We start from the raw sequence: 25161 nt of genomic DNA on the forward strand, positions 1-25161 counted from the left end.
TTCCTCACACTTGTGTTACATCATTACTGTCAGATCTCGGTGGACAGGGCTAAACATGCAGCAATGTAGAATCGTGGGCGGGGCTAAAACAGGCAGTGATGTATAAAACAGGCAGTGCTTTAGTATCTGTGGGTGGGGCTAAACAGGCAGTGCTTTTGAATCTGTGGGTGGGGCTAAACAGGCAGCGCTTTAGAATCTGTGGGTGGGGCTAAACAGGCAGTGCTGTAGAATCTAAGGGCGGGGTTAAACAGGCAGTACTTTAAAATCTGTAGGCGGGGCTAAACAGGCAGTGCTTTAGAATCTATGGGTGGGGCTAAACAGGCAGTTTGCTTGGCTACACTATTACATCATAGAGTAAAAAATTCCTTCTATATAAGCTGTTTTTAGAGTAATGAGAAAATGTTGAGTTCTAAAACTTACAGGATGTTTTTTATAGTACAATGACTTCTTATATGTCAAAAGATCAAGGGAATTTTTGTATCTCAGTTCATGACCCCTTTAAAGGTAGGGTAGGTGATTTTAGAGAGGCTAGCAACAGCAAGTTAGCCTTAAAAGAATAAGACCCCCCCACCCCACCCAACACACATACACACACAAATCACTCTCCCAAGCCACACCTCTTTCAGAACACAAGGCCATGCTCAGGCAGACCAGAGACTAAGCAGTGACATGGTGAGAGATGGCTTCAATACTGTCAGATTACCTCAAGTCTCATTCACTGCTGAGAAAACATTACAGTACAAAGCACATGATATTGCAAGAATAACGCCTTCCGTTCTCACTCGTTGATGTATGGGTTTCTAGTTTTGCTCAGTAGCTCACACAATATGGCGTTGCACTTATGAGGTGAAGACGTCCAAAGAAATCCTCTGAAACTACAGTCTGACAAAACAGCTCAAACCCATGTACAGTCCCTCCAGAAAAACGCGGATTATTTTTGTGATTGTTGCGGGCAAAAATCCTTGACTTTGATGCAGGTTTTCTTAAAAAAACAATTTCTTCAAAAAATATTTTTGCAATCTTATGCGATGAAATTGCGGGAACTTGCAAAAACTGCGGTTTGATGAAAAAGAGAAAAAAAGGTGTCCCCCCCCCGCCCAACACCCTGTTCTCACGAGGCTACTACCTTACTGTAATGAGTCATTTCTTATGACTTCCTATGATAAGCAAGCATACTAAATCACATAATATTTAAGTTCTAATTCTGTTTTATTTCAGACCTTAATTAACACATGGCTCAAACATACAAAACATTGAGTCAAACAAGTTCTCTAGCTTTACTAAAGGAATATTCAACAACTTCTGTAAAAATGAATACAAATAAAATATACACACAAATATACAAATGCTGTTTTACAGGAATTGCAAAGTGCAATCTCTTACTGCACTATTTTACATACTACTAATATACTTACAACTGTAAGGTTTTGGTACTATTCTGTAACAAAAAAGTACAATCTTACAACTGTAGAGGTGCATCAACTTCTGAATAAACTACAACAGTTTACTGTGAAAATGAAAACTAACTGCGTAGCCTCTAACACTGGCCTATCATTCGCCATCCTCATCCTCATCCTCATCCCTCTCTCAAAATAATTTGCCCCAACTGTCATGTAACACACCGGGTAACTGCTTCGCACAGTCTTTTGTGCTTATTTTTGTTGGCAGATGAAAATGATTTGCGTCCTTCACCCTGGTTTCACCACGGGCTTCACAGATGATGTTCATGTGGCGAAATTACGTCACTTCATAATGTTCCCATTGGGAAATAATGGCGATTTAATTGTGTGAAGTAAACGCAACATTTTTCAACTTTCTGCTAAGATATATGTGACTTTTTTGCAACGAAAATTATTATTATTATGAAATCATGCTACCTCCGCATATTTTGCTTCCTGAAATCGGCAATTTATGCGGCGAAAGTGCATGCAGCGTATTTGAAAAAATGCGACCCCCGCATAAATATGCGGCCCTTGGCTGATTATGCATTAAATCACGCAATCGCATAACCGCGTTTTTCTGGAGGGACTGCATGTAGGAGAAAGTTTAGAAATTTGGAAAATTGCCACTACAATGTTATTAACATTGTTCACACAAATTTAAACTGAAGAAATTGGACATCTTATCTTGCAAATCTTATTGAGTGCTCTTATAATATGTTGACTTCACCTTAGACTATGTCCACTATGTTGTCTTTTCTGTGGAATGGTTTACCACTGAAGATTATATCCACTCTACTGATGATTTCAAAAGAAGAGTTAAGACATTTATTTTCAGTGTTTGAGTATGTAATCAGGAATATTATGATTTAGGATAGTTGTTTTTAGTCGGTTCTTTTTATGTAATCTTGGAAAATTATTTAAAAAGTGCTTTATAAATGAAGATTGACTTTACTTGGACAATGTTTGCAGACATTAAAAACTAGGCTAATACACAAGTGCATTATTGCAGCGTTATGATGTTAACTTTACGTTCTGCCCTCAGGCTCCAGAATAAGTTGCTTTTCCTTGCATCAGGAGGCTGTTATATTATTAATATATATTAAAAGAACTTTACCAATACCTACATGAAAGTGTAAACTGTCTAACATATTAAATAATGAACTATACTAACAGTCTTAATCATGTCACAATAGTACAAAGAAACATTATGGCTCGTTCAGAGGTCTGTTCCGGTTTCAGTGGATCCACAGGTAAGTTTGTATTTACCTTTAAAAATATGTTTTGTGAACTGATAAAATAAGATACTACAAAAAAATACAGGTGTATATATAAATACAAACATATTTTTACTTTTATTAGCTGAATTAATTAAAATCGATATAATCTATGTTCACTTGCAGATATTTTATAAAATTTTCATTAAAATGGCTATGTTTCTTTCTGAAATGTTAATGTTTATCTATTTTACAGTGATCTTCTTGATCTTGATCTTTGACTCTTTTATGAGAGTGAATCAAGCAGACTCTCTTCATGTTACATGGCTGTTTGCCATAGATGCCACACTAAGATGCATGAGTTAATCAAAAACTCTGGATCAGCATTTAAAGTGAGCGTTGATGTACTCTGATTTGTTCAACTAGAGCACAAGGTGCAGGGCAGAAAGTATTAAAACAGCTAAGGGAAATAATCCAGTGCAGTCCGTCTTTGTTAGGGCATCTGTATATAAAAAAATTAAATAAAACAAATTCTAATTTAAGTGAACTTAGAATAATCTTCACATAAACCCATTATAATAAATGTCATATTTATCTGTGCCCTTCATCAGAAATATACAGATATTAAATAAATTCAAAATTAAATGTAGATGTTAACATTTGCATATCAACGCGGTGAACAGCTCATGTTGCTTCAGTCATACCTCATATAAATATAAAAAACCTTTAAAACAACACGTTCTATATCGAGCAACATGAGCTGTTTTTGTTGTTCACATTTTAAATGCAGATACCTGCGTTAATATGCAAATCCCCATATCACACAATGCTTTAACCCAAACAAAATATTTAAATACATTTTTAAACGGGTAAATCTTTTTAATCTTTTTTAATCTTTTTTACATAATATATGTGTGTGTACTGTGTATATTTATTAAGTATATATAAATACACAAACATGCATGCACATATTTCAGAAAAATAGGTTGTTTATATATTAAGTAGACTTTTTTATATACATGTAAATATTTTCAAAATATATACTGTATTTATACAGTATATATATATATATATATATATATATATATATATATATATATATATATATATATATATATATATATATATATATATATATATATATACAGTTGTTAGTGGTGGGCATATATTCATTTTTTTAATCTAGATTAATCTAGATTAAAATGTCTCATTCGAATTCAGCCGAAGGCATTCAGAATATGTGTGTTACCCAAATAAAATTGTCAAACAGTAAGTCTTTGAGAAGGGGTTTATCAAGCTAGGTGGTGCATTAGAAAAGGGGCTCATCTCCTGTTTCCAAAATGCATCAAAAAGTGCTTGAAAAAGCTGTAAACTAATTCCACATTGCACAAGGTGCAAACAACATTACTCCTGTTTAACACCAATGTTTAAGCCAAGGTACAGAAACCAAATAATTAAATGTAAAATAGCACTGGATGGTCTTCAATGTAAAAATGAAATATACAATCAAACCTACATTTATTCAGACACCTTCAACATTGCTAACATTATTACAGTTTTGCTATATATATCAAAAAATATATCTGGTGTCTGAATAATTTTTGGTTTGACTGTTAAAACTACAAATTAATTCAGTCAAGAGCAGTGAGTGATTTTCATTTTCATTTTCTTGGATTAACATTACAGCAGCCAGTAGCTAAATTAGGCGCGGTCCCTTTAAGAGACGATGAACTCATCCAATATAATACACATCCCATTTTTTCCTCAACTGTTTACTTTCACTTGAGAAATAACTGACAGTTTTTTCGAGCATAATTTCCAAGGTGTATATTTTGACATATTTTGTATGTATTTGTCGGCACAAGAGCAAAAATAAGCAAATTCGATGTTCAAGTGTTTTGAGACGCCTTTCTCTTCGCAGAAGAGAGTTTGGTTCAGTTTCGCTGTCCGTGATACACGTCTCTCTCTCTCTCTCGTGAGCACCGAACACCAGTAACCAGCTACTCCGTTCAGCTTTTCCCCGTCTTGTGTTTGGATGCTTTAATGTTTAAATCGACAAGCGGTAAGGCGTAAAAACGTGAAAAAGATAAAATATCAAGGTGAAAGTCATCATAGCTTGCTTAGTATAGACCCAGCTCCCAACCCAACTTTGAGATTAACGGTGATATTTTTTTTATCGCCCGATAAGAGTCTCGCGTTAACGCAGCACGTTAACGCCGATTACGGCCCACCACTAATTTATGTATATATATATATATATATATATATATATATATATATATATATATATATATATATATATATATATATATATAAAATATACACACTATATACACATATATTATTCAAAAAAAAAAATCGTTTGACAGCACCAGTATTGTGACAACATCAGTGCTAATGGCAAAAGTAGAAAACAAAATGGGAAGTTTATCTTACAATAACCACCTTATCTTTAGGAAAACAGCAAGGTTGGTGTTATAGTGGTTAGTACATGAGCCTTGCCACATTGAGCCATTCCTCTCATTAAGCCATTCACTAGGGCATTCAGATGGCATTAAAACAGGAAGATGCCCTATTACTCAATTATCTCTGCTCTATTGCTAGGACTATACGACTGTAGTGCATGAATACACATCATGCATTAACCTGGTGATCTGTTTCTTCTCTCTCTTCTCTCGCTCCATCTGTCTGGAGGTTGACAGCGCTGCTAGCTTCCTATTAGAATAATCAATATGACACCTTTCTTGTTTGGGCCTAAAATGGGATTTGTGCGCAGAGATTTGTATGTGTTAGGCCAGCTCTCAGTCATGGCCCTCTTTTAACCTTAACTAGATTAGAGCGATTATCCGTATGAGCTCCTGCCACTGTACAGACAGGATAAGTGCTCACAAAGCCGTCTTTGTCAGGATGCGAGCGCTGGGCACCCGCGGGTTATCAGAGCTGGACTCGTCATTCTTATTCATGTATGAGCCCACCTTTATGAATATCTCTCGCTGTCCACTGCTCGAAGGGACAGTAAGACCCCCATTCTCTCTCTCCTCAGGACAGAAAACAATCCAATCTGGCCTGAAGCGCCATGCTGCCATGTGGCGTCTGCTCTCGGGTTTGCCCGGTCACTACATGTGCAAGACGAGAGGTGCTTCTCTGGAGATGCAATAAGAGCTAGAGAAAAACATGCTTCTATACGTGCTTCAGTTACAAAGGAAATAAAATGACATGTTTATATCTTCACTGGAAAGAGATGAGGTTTAATAGATAGCCTCAGTTTGGGTCATGTCATATAAAATATGCTGTCAAATCTGACAAATATCTATGTTAAATGAAATGGCCAAAGATTAAGACACCTACATAGGTCAAAGACTTTTCAAGTGTAAAAAAATATGAGTTTAATACAGATAATAAAGATACATTTAATAAATATAATTTACATGATTCAGTGTAACAGTGTAGTTCATATACAAACTGGGCGCTATCCTTCCAACCACTAGGTTTTACCAATTTATCAGTTTTTAATCATTATTCTTTCATATATTTTCATAAGTACAGGTAATACCCCCCACCCCCCCATTTTTACAAAAATATATGTTATGCTGAATGACTGTGGATCATTATTTCACCTGTATTTCACTTCACTTTATATATATATATATATATATAGACATTTTAGTTTAACAAAAGTTATTTTATACTTTAAAGTAGACACTTTACTTGCATTCATTATGCTTTCTGTGTATATACAGTAAATAATTTTAATTCAATGCAGACACCAAAATAGGACATCCTGTCTTCAACCGACATATAGCAACAAAAAAGGACTACCAAAGTTTCATAATGAACTTATGTATTTATTTCCCCACAGATTTTAAATAGTTTAAATCTCTAATGTTGAATTTTGCACTGTTTTTATGGTGATGCTTCTTTCAATCCAAATAAAATGTAAATTACAAAATGGCTTTGTGAAATTATCCAATCACAAAAGGCTGTGATTTAATTAATTAAGTATACAGTCTATCATGCTGTGTTTGAGAGTGAAGCATGGCACTGTGCTCATTTACACACATGTAGCTTGTGATCTGGTGTTTTCAGTGGCACAGTTCACACTAATTTGTTTAAGGCAAAATAAAAGCTTGAGAATCTAACTGTTGCAAGCAAAACAATTAAAGGGGTGATAAAACACGATTTCACTTTTCAAACTTTAGCTAGTGTGTAATTTTCCTGTTTGAGCATAAACAACATCTGCAAAGTTACAACGTTCAAAGTTTTAAGCAAAGGGAGATATTTGCTTTTAAAGAAATCCATTTCTAAGGACTACAGCAAACGGCCGGTAGGGACTACACGACATTCCTTCAGGGTTGCTGACGTCACTAAGCCCAATATTTACATAAACCCCTCCTCCGAGAATAATAGATTAGGTGGGGGGCGAGGCCATTTTATATTGCTGTGGAGATTGAGAAGAGTTGTTGTATGCTGGAGTATTTTTGCCGCGATGCCGACGAAACGCTGTTATTTTCATCCGGATTGCAGGTCCACTTTGTTCAGCCTTCCTAGGGACGGGGAAGTTAGGGATCAATGGTTAAAATTTATTTTTAACTCGGTCCCTCAAAATTATTACCCAAATCTCGCTCTCTGTGCTGCACATTTTACGGAGGAAAGCTTCCACAATCTTCGCGAGTTCAATGCAGGATTCGCCCAACGGCTTGTCCTGAAAGATGGAGCAGTTCCAACTTTAAAAACAGAAGCTGTTTACGGGCCACAAGCTGTAAGTATGACTTATTTTTCGTCGATGTGTTTTACTGTATTGGTTTGTATTGGTATTGGCTGTATTGCTAATTGTGCGTTGTATCAAGGAAGTGAACAAATAACAACGCTGTTTGGCTCTGCAAACCAGTTAGTTAAATGCTTATTCATACTTAATGCGACAAACACCTTAACGTTACGAACTTTTTTTCTTAATCTCAACAACGAACTTGGAATTAGTGTATATTATTCTTTGATTAGAGCGTTTATGTATTGTTTATCTACATGTTTGTTTATCTGCAGGCATGCTAAACATGGTTCTGTGTTTGATTTGGCTACTATAGTAAAGCCAATGTTTAGTGTTCGTTTTGGGTTAATAGTTATAGCGACAGATATTTGGTTATAAGCGTTCTAAAAATACAAAAGTAACGATTCCATTCAGTACCGATTACTATAGATCTTCACTCTTTAATCAAAAAAATCCCTTTGAGGACTAATACAATTTGTCAGAACAATTATATGAAAATCTTGCTTATGAAGCTTATTTTTTGTGGTCCAATGATTATTATCCAGTAATTTTTTCTTACTATTTTTACATGTCAAATGTATGTTTTAAGCTGTAATTTGATCATTGATTACATATTGTCATTATTTCTTACAGACAACATCTCAGCAGGGTGCGAGTTCCCAAGAGCTCCCCACTACATCTACACTTCATGAAGTTGGATGTCAGTCAGACCCTATAGAGACCGAAACTGTAGCCACAGAGATAAAGCCGAAGATGCGATCAGTGGACACACAACTTTCAATGGGTACATTGAGCAGTTTCCACTTAAGGAGCAAAGGTATGAAATACAGACATTAAATGTGTTTGTGTTACTTTATCATATGCAGTTCTAGTACATATTGTCTTTTTTTTATTATAATTGTTATACCGGCTACTGAAACGTATGTGTATTAGAAAGTGGCTTATGTTTCTCACTGTAAAAAAAATTGTAATAGCATGACCGATGGTTATGAGTAATTGTATTTTTACTTTTTTTTTTTTGTACTTGTAGGCATTCAGGCAACATATGGTCATGATGTGGGCACCCAAACAACTGACATGTTTCCTGATGTGCAGCTGTCTTCAACACCAGTAAGGGGCTCAGTCTTCAGGCCCAGTAAGAGACCTCGTCTGGTGTTAGATGAGGAAGAAGAATCAGAATTAAATGTCGAACCCACTGATTCCACATATAACCCAGATTCTGTTGTCACTGAAGAATCAGAATTGGCGTAAGATATAAATACATATTTACGCACTTTTTTAATAATACATTTGTGTTTAAAAATATATATAAAACATGAAAGCAACTTCCTAATATTTATTCTTTTTATATTGCCTTAGGATAGATCCACAGCCCGACCACAGCGATAACAAATACATTGTTTTTGAAAGCTGTCTTCGAGAGCTGTTTGTGTCCTGTCCAATTTGTAAGACAAAGTGTGTTGTCCAGAGCAGACGAAGGGGGACTTTTGTTGCATTCACCCAGCTTTGTGAAAAGTGTAACTACTACAGACAGTGGCAGAGCCAGCCCATTGTTGAGAGTACCCCACTTGGAAACATTGTTTCTAACAATTTTTATGGAAATGTTTTTTTTTATTCATTATTTTATTAATATTAATAATCTTTCCCTATAATAAATAATGTTCTTTCCTAATAAGGAAGAAACAGGTAAAATAGGTTAGGAGCCTTGCCTGTGGCCCTATGTTATCTATGTTATGAGTAGCAGAGATATAAAGAGGTAGAAAGCCTCCCATCTTGGCGAGCACTCTCACATTCTCTTGACTGACTGTGCGACTGTGAGCCTTTCTTGCAAGAAAGAAACCATTATAATCATTGATTGAACATTTGTCTCTTATTCTGAATTGTTTGTTTATTTGTCACAATACAGTTTACTAATCTTTTCATATTTTATGGATTGTCCACTGATTACAGGCTGTATCTTGCAGCAATGCACTATAATGAAAATGCTAACCGTGAGCAGGCAACAACAACTGAAGGACAGGCTGTGTATAAGTTCGTTTTTCCAAAGTCCAAAAAAGGAGAATGCACAGCAAAGCCAGTGAAAATAGAACCAACATACAGTAAGTAGTAAAATGTTTTATTAACAATAATATAACAAAAGCTATAATGAAATAAATATAAGCTTACAAAAAATATTTATAAATATTACACAAATGTTAATTATAAAACAAAGGTAGATTATTTATCAGTAATTATATAAACCCATAGAGGGACTCAGTATTCTGTTCTTTACAGACTATGTCGATGACCTTATGAGCCTTATGTTACATAAAGTCTTTGTGGACCCCAAGCCATATGCGGAAGAGCTGCATGCAATCCCCATTCCACCTCCTCTGTCATCACAGTATGAAAAACCTTCCAAAGAAGAGGTGATTGCCCAGCAGGTGTCACGATTCAGTCGAGGGGTGGCCGGAACCCAACATACTGTCCCGCTGGATCAGGAAACTGTAGGCGGATCCGGTTAACAACACATGAGGGGATGACAACCCTCACACTACGTCCTAGGTAGCCCCAGCACCAGCTGACAAAGCTGCGATAGGCCAGATAACGGAAGCGCCTATGGCAGGAACAGAAAACCTCAATATTGTGTATAAAACCAGTGGTATATTGGAAACATGTATATGTGATGTGAAAATATGTTTGATAAAAATTGATATTTTGATTTAATTTTTGTCTTTGAATAACATGTCTTGTGTAAATATATATATATATATATATATATATATACATACATACATACATACATACATATATATATATATATATTTGTTTTTTATTTATATTATTTTACACAACATAATTTCATTAAATTTAATAAATACTTACTCCTCTTCATTTCTGCGTCTCACTGGTCCATAGTCGGCTCTGTAAATATTATTGATATTTTGCAAAGTATACGGATTTAAGCAGTTTGGTTCAAAACCTGGATGCTCAACCATACATTTAGGAGGGTCTGGAACCTCCATAATTCGTTTTACAACCTAAACAGTAATGTAAGATAATGAGAACATACTGTAGAATTAACCTATGTTCATCTTTTAAATATGAAAAAAGGATTATACAGAACTATTAACACGTTATGCATAATTTTGGTACTAGCTTATTACACTACCTTCTGTATTTCTTTGCAGCAGATGTTTTCCTCTTCAGTTGGCATTTTTGCACAGTTATTACATGTACACCTAATAAAATATATATATTTTTTAAATAAAAAAGGTTCTTGAATACTTTTGTTAATAGACAAACACTTATTATTGTTATAAATTCAACATCAACTATTATAATTAGTACAATTAAATAACAGCGTATCTAAAAAAGTATTAGATCACAACAATAAAAAACATAACATTCTGAAACGTCATTTAACAGCCGTTCTTGAACAGGAAATGCTCGATCATCTTCATCAAAATTTTCTGGGTCCGATTAGGTTTTATTGACGCCATTGTTTCTAATACCCCCAAAGCACAGACTACTGGTAAAGGTAAGGGGCATGACGTTACCGAAAAACACACCCAGTGTGTTGTGATTCGCTAGGCGGTTAGCGAATCACAACACACTGGGCCAGCTAACCAATCTGAGCCCATTGCTATTTTTGTGGGACTGGCTTCATGGAACCCGGAAACCATCAGACCGTTTTACAAGGAGGGACAGAGCAGTGTAGAGTAAAGGTAAAATATATGAAAAATAATGCATTTTTTTAAAAAACGAAGCATGAACATATGTTACAGTGCACCCCACAAACACAATCAAGCCTTCGAAAAACCGTGTTTTACCACCCCTTTAATACCAATAATGTTTTTTTTTTTTTTTTTTTTTTTTTACTGAAATTTACAAATATTATCCATATAATTATTAAATTCATTTTTATTTTACAATGCAGTTGCATAACTATAGTAATATTTCTGAATTATAATTATGCAAATTGTTTGGCAATGTGAGTGTAATGTGAGACACTATAACAACAAAACATGCAAGACAATGCATAGACACAAGTCAATGCAAATACTTTATTTAATTTGTATTCTGTTCAGTTCAGTTTGGTCTTTGATAGAGATCTGAACTCTCATTTTCTCTCAAAGTGCACCAGACTGTTTAATTTAACTTTAAAATGTACAACATTTTCTTATGAGGGATTATAAGGAGTCCTCCATAGTTCTCAAATGGGGGGGGGGGCCACAAGACAGATTGAAATTAATTAAAATAAGACTAAACAGTTGAAAATATGCAAAATCAGCTAAAAATGAAGACGTCCAGTAAGATGAAAGCGAATGTTTTAATGAATTATTTTCCCTTTCACAATTATTTAATTAATTAATTTAAAGAAACATGACTTTTGTGATCTTTAAAAAATATATATTACAATAATAATAATAAATTAATTTCTTATTTAAAAAAACTTTTAAAATAATTACTTATATTTTCTTAATGTTGTTTATTTATTTAATTTAAGAACCATGGCTTCCGTGATCTTAAAAACCCAATATAATAAAAAAAAATGTTTAATAATAAATAAAATCCAAATTAATGTAAATAATTAATAAATGACTTAATTTTTAATGAAAAATATATTTTAAAATACTTTACATTTCTTATTGATTGATTGATTGATTGACTGATTGATTTCATAATCTTGATTTATTTACTTACAAATGAATATACATTTAGTCAAGCTCTAAAATATTTTATTATGCAGAAATTGCTATTTGTGAATAAAATATCATTTAAATACCATTTAAATCACAAACCAGGAAAGTCATGTAAATTTACTGGTAATAAAAACAATGAAGAACAATTCATTTAATTTTTACAACACTTAATTTAATTGTTATTATTAGAATTATTCAGTTGTTTTTTTGTATGTTGCCTAAAAGGTTCAAAATGAGCCGCTTTGTTACTATAGCAGGAGTATCATAAATATCATCAAATATTGTTTTTGAGTCAAAAGGGTGGCGAGGCAGTCTCCCAGAATCCCTCAGGAAACTCTGTAATCACACTGAATGAAAACATGAAAACACACCCCAAACACACAATCATGTTAGAAGTGTGCGCTGCTTTTTTACTTCACCTCTAATAAGCCTTTCAAAGGTCTACACTGGGCAGTTTGGTGAAAATAGCAAATGGACTGATGTGGAAGTCATAACAATCTCTTGTCCATAATTTATCAGCCTGATTCATTTGGGTCTGAAGAGTAAACATGGCACCCACACACTTCCCTGCCCGTGTGTACGGCTGCAAATTAACCAGCTTTCAAACACTTGTACTCTTTCAAAGCTCTTACGCAGTGAGTGATGTCAACAATCTGTCTATCTGTAGAGAAACGGCACAGGGGAAGTACAATGGAGCCAGAGTGCATGATTAAACAGCATAAGGGAAATAAAAACTAGAACATAAAACACAGATATCAATATCTCAATCAAACGGCTCACAATAAGAGCAGGGAAAGTAGGAAAATCTGACAGACGCGAATGATTGTAACGTTATTGCTAGTTTGCTACCCATAAATAATACTGTTGAAGTTATTTTCCCCTTATTTTATCAGCTGAGGATATACATTGATTGTGGACTGATCTGGTTCATGTTTCACACTTCTTCATTAGAGTATGTATTGATGAAGTGCTTGTCATAATACTGGAATACACACATCCACACACAGCTTCAGTCGAATGAAATCCATTAGATGCATAATGACACACAGCCTTCGTGGATAATACAGCGGCGTTTGTGACACGTGACTCTGCGATTGCTGAGAAAAAGCTTTGGATCAGATGTGAGCGATGTGATGGTCTGTCAGCTCTTCAGTCATCATCACTGCCATCAGAGAGCAATGAAATGCATTTGACAATGTGATTACAAACTGAAGTACAAGTCAAATTTAGTGCTCGACTTTTAATCAGTTCGATCAATTTTTTGATGCCCGCTGCCAATATCTTGGTGAAGGGGGTGGCTGATATAAAGCCCATAAATGCATCACAATATTTAATCCAAAGTTATTAAAACACACGCCTGACACTGCTGAAATAAAATACAGTTTTACTAAATTAGAAATAAATAAAGTGAATTATAAATAAAAGTAAGCAACTCACACACTTAGATATAACACCTTTGTTACGTCAAAATAAAGACTTCAAATGACCTGGAAACATGATCAGTGTAAGCCTAGGTGTAGAATACACAGGGATTCAGGGGACATGTCCACCCCAATATTAATAAAATGTAAATTCGTCTCGCAGACTGTTTTCATGCATGTGTGCTCACGTACAAATTTAATCAAGGGCTAGAATGAATAAATCTAGATTTAAATGCAAAGAGACATGAAAGGTCTTTGCATGACCTGATGTTTCTTTGCATCCGAAATGAAGAGATGTGAACATTACAGAGCGCCAAACACTCTCAAGCAGTGTGTGTTTTCAGTCATACTCGAAGCTGGGGGGCGCTCTCGAGCACAGAAAGTTCAAAACGGACTCATAGAGGTAATACATTGTGATGTGCCAGGAAATCCCTAAAATGGATAAAGCGGTCCAGCTAGCGCTGTAGCTAAGCTGAATAAAAAGCAGAATGATCAAACATGAATACAACACACAGTTGTGAGAATATATGGTTTCTGTGTTTGGTGACCAATAGTTGCCAAGCTTTGATGACACATGATCCGAAAAATTCAGGTCAAAGTTGCATCAAAGAAATAAATGACATTTTAACATATATTCACACAGAAACAGTTATTTCAAATTGTAATATTTGACAAAACCATTGTTTTTATTAATGCAGTCTTGGTGAGCAGAAGAGACTTTTAAAAAAACAATGTCAGTACTGTAAATTAAAATGTATTTAAAAGAAAACTATAAAGTGTATCGCAGTGATTCTTAAAGTAAGACTAATCCGAAGTCTTGCGTCGTTCGAGAGAGATCACGAGAGAGGACAGTGATTAAAAACTCCACACGCTGGATCTAAACGGGGAAGTGGATGTGTTGACAAGCACATTTCCATAATGCTCCTAAATCCAGAAAGAGGTCTGTCATGTCAGGATCTCATAAGCAGCTGTTCCGGCTCTAATCAGTCTTCGCTCTGTCTGTCTGGACCATAAAACAGCACAGCCACGGACGCACACGCATTACAGGCCGATCAGGAGCCGCCCCACCAAACGGCTGTAAAAGTGGGCCGGAGCGAGGCTCTACTGATTAGATACCAGTTTGTTGTGGATGGCGACTGCACCGCTCAGCACGAGCAGATCACTTTAATTGGATTGTGGGATTTCATTTGGTTTTGCCGGAGCACCGTCATCATGCTCCAGGGCCGGATCTCTGTGTGTGCGAGTGACTGTGATTGTGGTTATGATTAAACTAAACTAATAAACCCCCACAAGGCAGTAAAACAAGAATTGTGAACATAATCAGAAAATGCTTAACATGTTAAAAGCTGGGAAAGCTTTGACGAAGTGTGCCCGTCCTCCCAGCGGCTCCAGGCGTGTGTGTGCGCTTTAACTGCCTCCTAATGCTTAACCAGATTACAGAGGCCAGTAAGTGGATTGTTCCAGCTTCCCTTCGCTCACATGGGGTGTTTCCATTGTGATTAGCGGTGGCCAGAGCAGTCCTCACACACACACACACACACACAGAGCTGGGGCAGCTAATGTCCATCCCCATATCAGACACACTAAACAGCATTTCAAGATTTTGTAAATGCAACAATCAAAACTCAGATGTGAGGTCTTTTAAATAAAAAAAAGTTAGCAGCATTAATATTCAAGTCAGTAATTATGTTCCCATATAAAGCCCAAACTATATTTAGATTATGTACGCATACGCTAACATATGTGTACAGTCGAACACATAGCCTTTCATAGTATCCTTAATTTGATGTTATGCACGAATGCAGGCAGTCGACACATGCTCTCTAGAAAACTTCATCCATGTCCAGTGACTGCTCTATTTTTCCCCGTTAAGTTATGACCAATGACAGATATTTTTTTACTCTTTTAAACCAAAACTGGGCTAATAACCTCTCGCTCACAAGCGCTTGCGAGGAAGAGCGTCTGTTGTTGATGCAGTCTCCGCTATTTACTGTAGTTGTTGTTGTGCCATTCTTTAATTTCATATTCTACTGAGAAACAATGGCCTGGGACAGTGTCGCCACCCTGTGGAACAACTGATTACTGCGAAAATAATTTGATGCGCATGTGCGGATGGTGCGCAAACTATTCTGATGATTAAATTCACATCACTTGCACTGTACGCTGTCCTTCACGTATGTGTAAAAAGGGATGTTTACTTTGGGCTTAAGAGGCCTCTTTTTGGAAACATTCAGTATCACTGATACGGAAGTTTGTTTCTGACACAAAATGTAAAAAAGTAAAAATAACAATAATTAAAAAAGGTTATTGCAACTTTCATCTTACAATTTTGACTTTTTTTCTTGCTATGGCTAATTTTTCTCTCAGAAAAACCTCCTTTTCTTCTTAAAATTGCAAGTAGATTTTTTTTTACATTGCAAGTTAACATCTCACAACACAGAAAATAATGTTTTCCAAATAAAAATAATTTGATCTCATATGATCTAATTTAAAGATTTACAAACAAATAATGCTGTCGTGTGTAAAGACTCAATATACCCCAATATACTAACTTTTGCTTAAAAATGAGTTCGATATGTTAGTTTTTTTTTTTTTTTTTTTTTACTGTTAACGACATCCCAACGCTGCTGAGAGTGACATTTAGATGAATATGTAAATATATGCTGCATGCTTTCCTATCAATAACAAAATAACAAAAAAAAAACACAACACACATGATAGTGTGGAAAACAGCAGTTAAGAAAGCATCTGATCATATTGACGTAGATATGTCTTTACTAGCTACAGTCAAGTCACATCACATCTGTTTATATAATTGAATGTTTTAAATCAAGCAGCTTTACAGTATTTACCATTAAAAAACAGTGTCAGTGTTGTTTTCGGTTAGAATTGTAACTTAATTTTCTGCTATAAAGCAGTTGTATGTGTATATTAATATACAGAATACGTGTAACTCAGTATGATTAATTTTCGAAATAAATTAACAATTTATCATAGTTGGATTAGTGTATATATATATATAGGATAAATTGTTGAAGCCCTATACTTCAATCAAGAAATGATTAAAACTCATATTAACCAAGAGAACTTAACTTCATCGTGCTGATGTATAAAAATTCATCAAGTAAATTACAGTAAATAAAAAATACACATGCTAATGTACATTACTGATACCAAAAATAAAAAGAGACAAAACCTATTTGAAATGTATATAAACTGTTTATGAAAGATAATCATATGATGTGTGTAAAGATAATGCATCACTGGGACTTTGGGGGGATTTTTTGGGTAGCACTTTTGCTGTCTTTTCATTTAAATGAGTTACGAATATTTTTACCGGATTGCTATATAAAACAGTCTGCATTTTTACAATAATAATGATTTTAAAATATACATATTCACTTTATTTTTATACCATTTTCCAAAAACTAAGACATTCCCCAAAAGAGGTGTCAGATTTAGCTCACATCTGGGAACAAAACATCCACAAATAAATTAAAATATGATTAAGTAGGCACACACACACACACACACGCACACACACACACAGAGCACAATAACTGCTTTTGCCTTAATGGGCAACAAGATTGCTTTACAATGTCTCGTCTTTTTCAATAAATTTTGCATGGAAACACATTGTGCTGGGTGTGGAGAAGCCTGCTGTCATCCTCCAGGTCTGATCAATCTTTCATGAAAACAACACCACACGTGGGTCTGTAAGCGCCCCGCCACGCTGCTTCCCCTTTGATCCCCACACACACACACACACACACACACACACACACACACACACACACGATCTGCAGCGTGGATTCAAATCACTCATGAAGCTCTTCAAATGTGTGTGTGTCAGAGTGCATACAGCAGGTTAACAAACCACAACAAAACCCAGGAACAAAAAGAGAGAGAAGGCCATTCAAGAAGAATAGCCAACCGGAAGCAGCAGGGTAGAGCTTTAATGTGCTTCTGTCCCCAAGCGTCTTCACTGTAAGAGTGATTGATGGATGTGTGATTCATTATTACCATAATCCTCATTAGTCATGTTGTTTTCACCCTTTCAGAACTTTAAACCACTGTCATTATATTGATTATTGCCTGTTTATGATCATCTGCATCGTGCTACATACACAACATGGATTTTTCACTCACTGCAAACTGAGCAATAATCGTGAAACGGCTCTTTCTGTGAAATTGCTCAATTGCATGCAGTTACCACAAAAAAAAAGTATTTTAAAGTAAATTCTATTGATCAACATGAATAATCCTGACTACAATATCAAGGGATATGTTATGATTGTTGTCATAATTAAGCAGCACTGATTAATAGAGACTCACACTATACTGCTGATCCATTACTGAGCAGAAACCAGGCTCGATCTAATCACAATCATCTGCTGGAAGTAAAGGTACGCCAAACATAAACAATATTTAAAAAGGCATCAGTTCACCAAAAAATGCTCTGCTTAAATCAAGCCCAAAAACATCACGTTGCGTCCTGATCACTTTGACCCAGAAAGGATTTTCTTTTTCCTGAAAATGCCAGTTAATGTTAACAGTGGACCTTTTTTTTAAACATTTTTTACTTTGATTACTTTTTGGGACTTTTCTCCCACTTTTGTGGTGTCCTTGGTCAAAAAATGACCAGCCTACAAAAAACAGCTTATGAATTTCTTGTTATGCTATATTAATCACCAAATCTTTCACTATCATTGACTATTTTGTGGGTGCTTTCACAGACAGAAAACCCAACTTTTCAATTGTTTTTGTTCTCTGAACCACTTGAGTCCATGTCTGGTTGTATGCTATGCAAACAATTATTAATGCGCTAGCTTTTCCCTTTAATGTTGTGCTTTATTTAATTACAGAGTATAAAAAACACTAGAACACAGGCTCCACAGACATCTGAATTCATCTGGATTTGGCCAATTTCGACTGGTTCAGGATTATGGTGACTCATCTATGGGTTAACACTGTCACCTAACAGAAAGATTAGGATGAGTATTTCCGGGAAGATCCGCAGATGCTGCTGTGCTCCTGAATGTGGAAAGAGTTTCACGCTGCTCATCTGCATTATGCTGCTGCTTCATGTTTTTGTGGAAACCATGATACTTTGTTTCCTTACTTTTTGATCAACGAACAGCATTTATTTAGACTCTTCTGTTTGTTTTGTTCTTTAACAATGTATAAGTCTGTACTGTCATGGCTATTGCATGCATCAATCATATTTAGAGACGATTTCACAAATCTGAAATGCATAAGAGATGTAAATAAAATATTATAAACAATGACAACATTATTTGCATTTGATTTTAGCCTATAGTGTCCGTTCAACTCTGTGTCTCCATATTCAACAGCCTGCAATAAGTTCTGAGTCTTTTTTTCTGGTGTCACTGACCAACGTCAGTTCAGACACGTCAAGTTGAAGGATTATTACTTTGGTAATTATTATAAAAGCTGTAATATACTATAATACAAACACCATCCAAATAAGGCTTGTGCCTGTCTGAAGCATCAGGGAGACCTGAGCAAAACGTGTGAGACTGTAAAAGAAAGTGAGATGACACAATGGTCAAAGATCTCAAATTGCACACAGAACACACACCATCCTATGTTCCCTCCAGAAATGACAATAAAGCGTCTCTGACATGAGTCATAAGTCGAGACGCTGGTGAAAGTGTGTGTGTGAGTTACTGGAGACTGAACTCCCGAGGGTCTAAAGTCTTTAAGATAACGGCCCCTGTGTTTGCTCATTTGTGTTCGTCCCTCCATTATGTTAATGTCATGCCAGCCACATCCCCTAATTACAGACACAATTACATCTATTGACTCCCTCAGGACACAGAGACACTAAATACACACACACACACACACACACACACACACACACACTAACAGTGTCTGGGGATCAGACTCTGTGTTCACGGTTACATTCATCACCAGTTCTTTGTTAGAAACACTTTTACTCAATTCAATTCAGTTGTGTCTTGTCCAGTTATTTCCAGATCACCTGAGGAACAGACACCGTACGTGTATGTAAACATGTGTGTGTGCGTGCATGTGTGTGAGTGTGTGTGTGTGTGTGTGCATGCATCCTGGGTAAGCATAGACCGTACGCTTCAGCAATAACATTAACGTGCATTTTCAGGAGAAAGAACATCCTCTCCAGGTCAAAATGACATACAGGTTTAGATATCATGAGAGTCAGTTCATAATGAAAGCTGTCCCTATTTCCCAAATATTTTACAGAGATGTTATTTTTTTCTCTTCTTAAGCATAAAATGATATAAGATTGTCCAAACTCATGTGGTGGCCTTATTTAACACTGAAACACTGGTCAAGTTTAGGGTGGGCAACATAACCAAAATCTTGGTTAATTATTAAAAGATAACTAACTAACTAGTTACCTAACTTACTATCTATTATCTATTCATTCATTCATTTATAATAACTATTAATAAGCAGCAAATTGGAGTTTACAGAAGCAATAGTTAATACTTATTAATAGTAAAAATTGGTCCCCAAAATAAAGTGTGACCTAAATTATGCACATTTGGAAAAGAAAACATATTTACAGGCACATTTCAGTAGGTTTAATATGATTCCTGCTAACACAGAGCCCTAAAATGAAGTAATAATAATAATAATAGGTTCTCATGAGTAACTGTCTGTGTGTAGATGCAATTAATGCTGTAATTGAGTCGAACACGGAAATAGTTGTGCAAGCAGTCCATTTCTCTCTAGAGGTTGTTTATGGACATGTTACTTTGCTCTCATTAGCGGCTTACTTCACAGCCAATCAACGCTCACGGACTAATTATTACACCTAATGATGAATGTCACGTCTAATAATTACTGCCCTCACTTAGTCAGATGTGTACCTTTATTTGGAAACATTTCCAGAGCCGTCCAAACATCAGAACGTCAGATATCTGTCCAGATCAACAACATCTTGAACAGATTGGGCGTAATTACTGCCGTTTCCGTGTTGTAAGCTAGTTTTGCTGACTGCTGTCACTGCGAGGGGAACGGAGAGCGCTTCGTCTCGATCTCAGGAGTCGAGGAAGGGTTTGAGAGCTGGATGGAAATGAGGTTAGCTCTTGCTCACGCATATTACACTGGGGCATAAATCAAGACGGGGAGAGAGGAGCAAACGCATTAGACGCCCTGCGGGACGGTGTATACACTGAGTTTGAAGGGCAGATATCAGCCGCGATGGATGAGGCCTACCTCAAGATTGAGCTGAACTCTCAGCTGAATCCAAACTATAAGATTTCCTACACATGAGACGTGGGACGGGTGTATTGATGGCTCGCTGCAGTCTGGGAGTGTGTGTGTGCTGTGCTAGAGAAAACTAGAAACTGAAAATGTCACAAAAAGAAAGTATTACCTTTGTTTGTCTTTGTCTTTGGGTTTGTCCTTCTCTTTGTCTTTAGCTCTGTCCCGTGTCCGGTCTCGGTCTCGGGTTCGGCGCTGGCCACGATCGCGATCTCTGCTGCGACTGCGAGACCTTCGGTGACGCGAGCGAGACCTCCAACAAACACACACACAACCCAAACATTACACTCAAACTGAGAAAACATCGAAATAACCTGAAAAAGCAAAACCAGTCCCAAGTAGGGGTTGGCTTGAGCATGCAAAAGAGAGATTATTATTAGTGCCATCAAACAATTAATCGCATCCAAATTGCATGTATCTATTTATGAAAAATATGTTATGTTTATGTATTAAATATATTTAGATATAAATGTATATACATGTAAATATTTTCGGAAACACTTTGGAATAGGTAACACTTGTTAACTGTTAACTATGACATTTCTCTCAATAAACTCTTAATTTTCTGCTTATTAATAGTTAGTAAGGTAGTTGTTAGGTTTAGATATTGGGTAAGATTAGGGATGTAGAATAAGGTCAAGGGTAATAAGTCATTAATATGTTCTTAATTAACACTAATACATGGCTAATAATCTAGTAATATGCATGCTAATAAGCAAAAAATAGGTGTTACCTTTTTTAAAGTGTTACCACATTTTCAGAATTGTATGTTTGTTTATTTATATATACACAGACGTGTATTATACAAACAAATCTCTTGATTTTGGGTCTCTAAATCAACACTGGCGTGGTGAAAGTCACAGAAACTGATTCTACAGCCATCAACCTTTTTTTTTTTTTACATTTCCAAGGTTCACAGAAGTCGTCATATTTGCTGTGAATGGAAACTACAACAAAAATATCATTTTTGGCACCAATAGCAAAAGAAAAAAATTCTACAGCTTTAAAAAAAGAGGCAAAAAAAAGATAGATATCAAATTTGCTGTCACTCCCACAGATGTTGTGTTAGAAACACTCACATAACAGTGCTAACTTAATGTAATTTAATGCCTGGGTGATATAACACAAAGTATAGTGTAATAACTGTACACATTTAACCTAAATAACAGGGATCTATTATCCCAACAAGGGCAGTAAAGCTGAAATCAGCTCTATATTACAGGGACACACATCACACAGACGTCTTTCAGTGTCTCCCACATTCATTATTACAGACCGGTTACAAAGTTTGGGGACAGATTTTCACCTATTTATTATTTCTTTTATCTCAATGAGCTCCTAATGGGAATGGATTTAAGGATTAAGGGATCTAAAATATGCTCATGCTGAATAAGGTATTAATATGTGCTTTATAATTCCTAATAAATGGCAATATGCTAGTAATATGCATAATATTTTCTTCCAGTTCAGTGGATTCATAAGATCACAAGAAATGTAGTAAATTCAGGTAGTTATAAAGCATTTAGTAGTGGTCAGTTAACTATTTATGTGAGCTCATCTAAAGTGAGGACTAGTTATGCCTTGTAAAGCATTTATAAAGGATATTTAAAGGCTCAGTTATCTTCTAAACAAACAACAGAAACAAACACAACACAGTGATACAGAACATAGAAATATTAACAGCCTTTAAATCTCACTTGTAAAAGGCATAGATAGTCCTCACTTTAGATGAGCTCACAAAAATAGTTAACTAACAACTACATATGTTTTATAACTACCTGAATTACAGTAGAAATACATGTTAATAAACCATTTATTAACACTATAAGTAACTATTACTATATGTCTGAAAAAAAAGATGTATGAATGCACATTTAAATAGTTTATTAATCATTTACTTACAATTTCTAAGTGATCTTATGAACCACTGACAACTCCTTAATAACTGGTGTGTAAATAATGCTATACTTAATTTAGAAATGATAAATTGATCATTAATAAAGTATGAAAAAACAATTATTAAACACATTATAGATATGCTTTTAAATCAGGTATAAAGCATTTATATCTGTATTTATAAACTGCTTATAAATGTTTATTAATGCTTTATAAATGATTAATTAACTGTTTCCTAATTCTTAACTAATGATTAAAAGCATGCAGTTATTATAAAGTGTTACCCAAAATTCCACTTTCTGAAGTGCATGTGTAGAGTTGTTACTGAATTTGTAAAGTCAGATCCTGACTAATCGCTGTTTTCATGATCGATCATTGTGTCACACACTATTGGCTGTATGAAGAGGCTATTAGGGAGGAGCTGGCTATGACTGGACACATGCTGTATCGATCCTCCAGACAGCCACAGAATACAGAGAGCAGGATTAAAGGATTTTACTCAGCAAAGACTCCAGAGCCACACACACACACACTCTCACATACTCTCTCTCACACACACACACACACACACGTCTGTACTGATTCTATTTGCAATAATAATAATAAAAGATTGTTCTTTTACTTTAGAATTGTTTTTTGTAGGACATAAACTCTCACTTTTCACACTTTCACACATTTCTTTAGTCCATTAAAAACCAAACAAGACTAGGTTTTACACGCCATGCCAAATCAGGAGCCATATCAAAATATACAAGTCTGTCATATGACCAAATAATCACACCAATTTGACCCTAAAATCATGTCAATATAGCATAAAATCTGCAAGACAAAGACAAAGCTACACCAACACACATTTAACACTCCAACATTAATGATGATCAAGTAAACAGAAATGGATTTGGAGTTTTATTATTATTATTAAAACACATTAAATAAAAAACACTTTTCCATTATCCTAAATACACCAAATGCAATGCTGTTGCAAAATATATAAAAATAAATAAATAAAAAAAACACTTGCAGCCTGGTTTGAAATAAAGGTATTTTACTCACAAGTTGAATGTTTTTGTCTGGTCTGTTTTTCATCTCAAGCATGCTCTTCATTGACACGGTTGTATTCTTGATAAATAATTACACTAGCTTTTGATAAAACGTCACGGCAGAACCATTGTTTAGAACGGTGAAAATGATGGCACAAATTTCATATGTTTTTATGTTAATTTAACTCTTTGTTCAGAATATAATAGTTTTAAAACATGCAATGCTTTGTATTTAACAGTACAAAATTGTACAAGATGCATCTTCCTAGTTTCACTGCACAGACTGAAAGCCTGAGTCTGCAGTCGTTATTCCAGCACAATATCTTGGCCCATGCATTGTAAAGTCAATTCAGGGAAGATTCGTAACTGTTGTGCTAAAATGTCATCATAATCCTGCACTAATGTGTATTGCTCAGGGATAGTGAAAGTGAAAACCGGCATCATTCTTTCTTTTGTAGAAAACAGAAAATATTTTGAAGAACGCCAAAAGCATTTTGGTGCAAGATATGGTGATCACAAGTCATACAGGTTTGTGACGCGATGACGCTGAGTAAATCATTTTCATTTTTGGGTGAACCATTGCTTTAACAACTCTCAGCATCGGGAAAGCTGCCAAAAACCTTGTTATGAAGGATGTAGTTAACCTTGTTTCATCAGTTTTAACAAATTAGAGACGGGGTCTAGAAGCAAAAAAAACCGAGTCTGGAAAAACACTAAATCTGCTGCACTTTTTTTCAGCGTTTTATCTGATGGTTTAGCAGGTGGAGCAAAAGCAGTTATAGTTACACGAGAGAACACAAGAGCGGTCTTATTTTAGCAAATGTACTTGTGGCCAGGCGCATGTAATAAACACCAGCACCATCAGCCCGACGGTTTTTCATCTCTTCCTCTCTTTCCGCAGACCAGCTCACTTCTGGGCCTGTTGCAAATTAAATTTATTGTAGTTAATAGACTGTGGTGCGGCTGCTAAATGTCAATTTCATTACCAAGGCCTTACCCTCAGAGAATCATGACCTCATTTAAGGCGAGGGGTAAATGTGTGAATGCGGGGTGGCCAGATAACATCCCCTGCCACAAGCACACATGCGTCCAGCAGCATCATGCCAAGAGTGGACCGTCTCACATGACTTTCAGCTATTATCACCGGAGGAAAAGCCTTCCCCTATGGCCTACACATATTTAAATCCTTTTGAAAGGTGCTTTTTTCTAATGTTTTTTTCTCTCCAATCCATTAAATCTAGCAGCAACGATTGGCTCAGGCAATTTTCCCGGCAAATTATCAATAAAGTAATTACCAGTGTGTGGGAGCGCGGCGGGCGCTTATCGCCGATGCCCCCTGCCCAGCCGCGGATCTGATCCCTCCCCGCGCCGTGTTTGGGTAATTATGTGAGCAGGATGGTGTCCTGCTGTTATCTGACCATAT

The 25161-nt window shown here is 35.7% G+C and overlaps 2 protein-coding genes and 1 long non-coding RNA gene across 5 annotated transcripts in view; 2 read left to right on the plus strand and 1 right to left on the minus strand.

The window, feature by feature from the left end:
- The window catches only part of LOC113115449 (uncharacterized), a 52132-nt gene extending 31080 nt beyond the window's left edge, over positions 1-21052 (minus strand). For both annotated transcript variants that reach the window (XR_003293885.1, XR_003293886.1), the window contains exon 1: positions 20915-21052. This is a non-coding gene — a long non-coding RNA (uncharacterized LOC113115449). The remainder of the gene's footprint in view (positions 1-20914) is intronic.
- LOC113115415 (tyrosine-protein kinase receptor UFO-like) overlaps positions 1-25161 on the plus strand; it is a 1029470-nt gene that overhangs the window by 915922 nt on the left and 88387 nt on the right. The window lies entirely within an intron of this gene.
- On the plus strand, positions 6884-9066 carry LOC113115436 (uncharacterized). Its single transcript, XM_026283007.1, has 4 exons — positions 6884-7415; positions 8055-8238; positions 8452-8668; positions 8781-9066. The coding sequence occupies exons 1-4, from the start codon at positions 7143-7145 to the stop codon at positions 9049-9051; spliced, it is 945 nt and encodes a 314-aa protein (XP_026138792.1). The 5' UTR covers positions 6884-7142; the 3' UTR covers positions 9052-9066.

This window comes from Carassius auratus, chromosome 15, assembly GCF_003368295.1.
Source record: "Carassius auratus strain Wakin chromosome 15, ASM336829v1, whole genome shotgun sequence".
Lineage (NCBI taxonomy): Eukaryota > Metazoa > Chordata > Actinopteri > Cypriniformes > Cyprinidae > Carassius > Carassius auratus.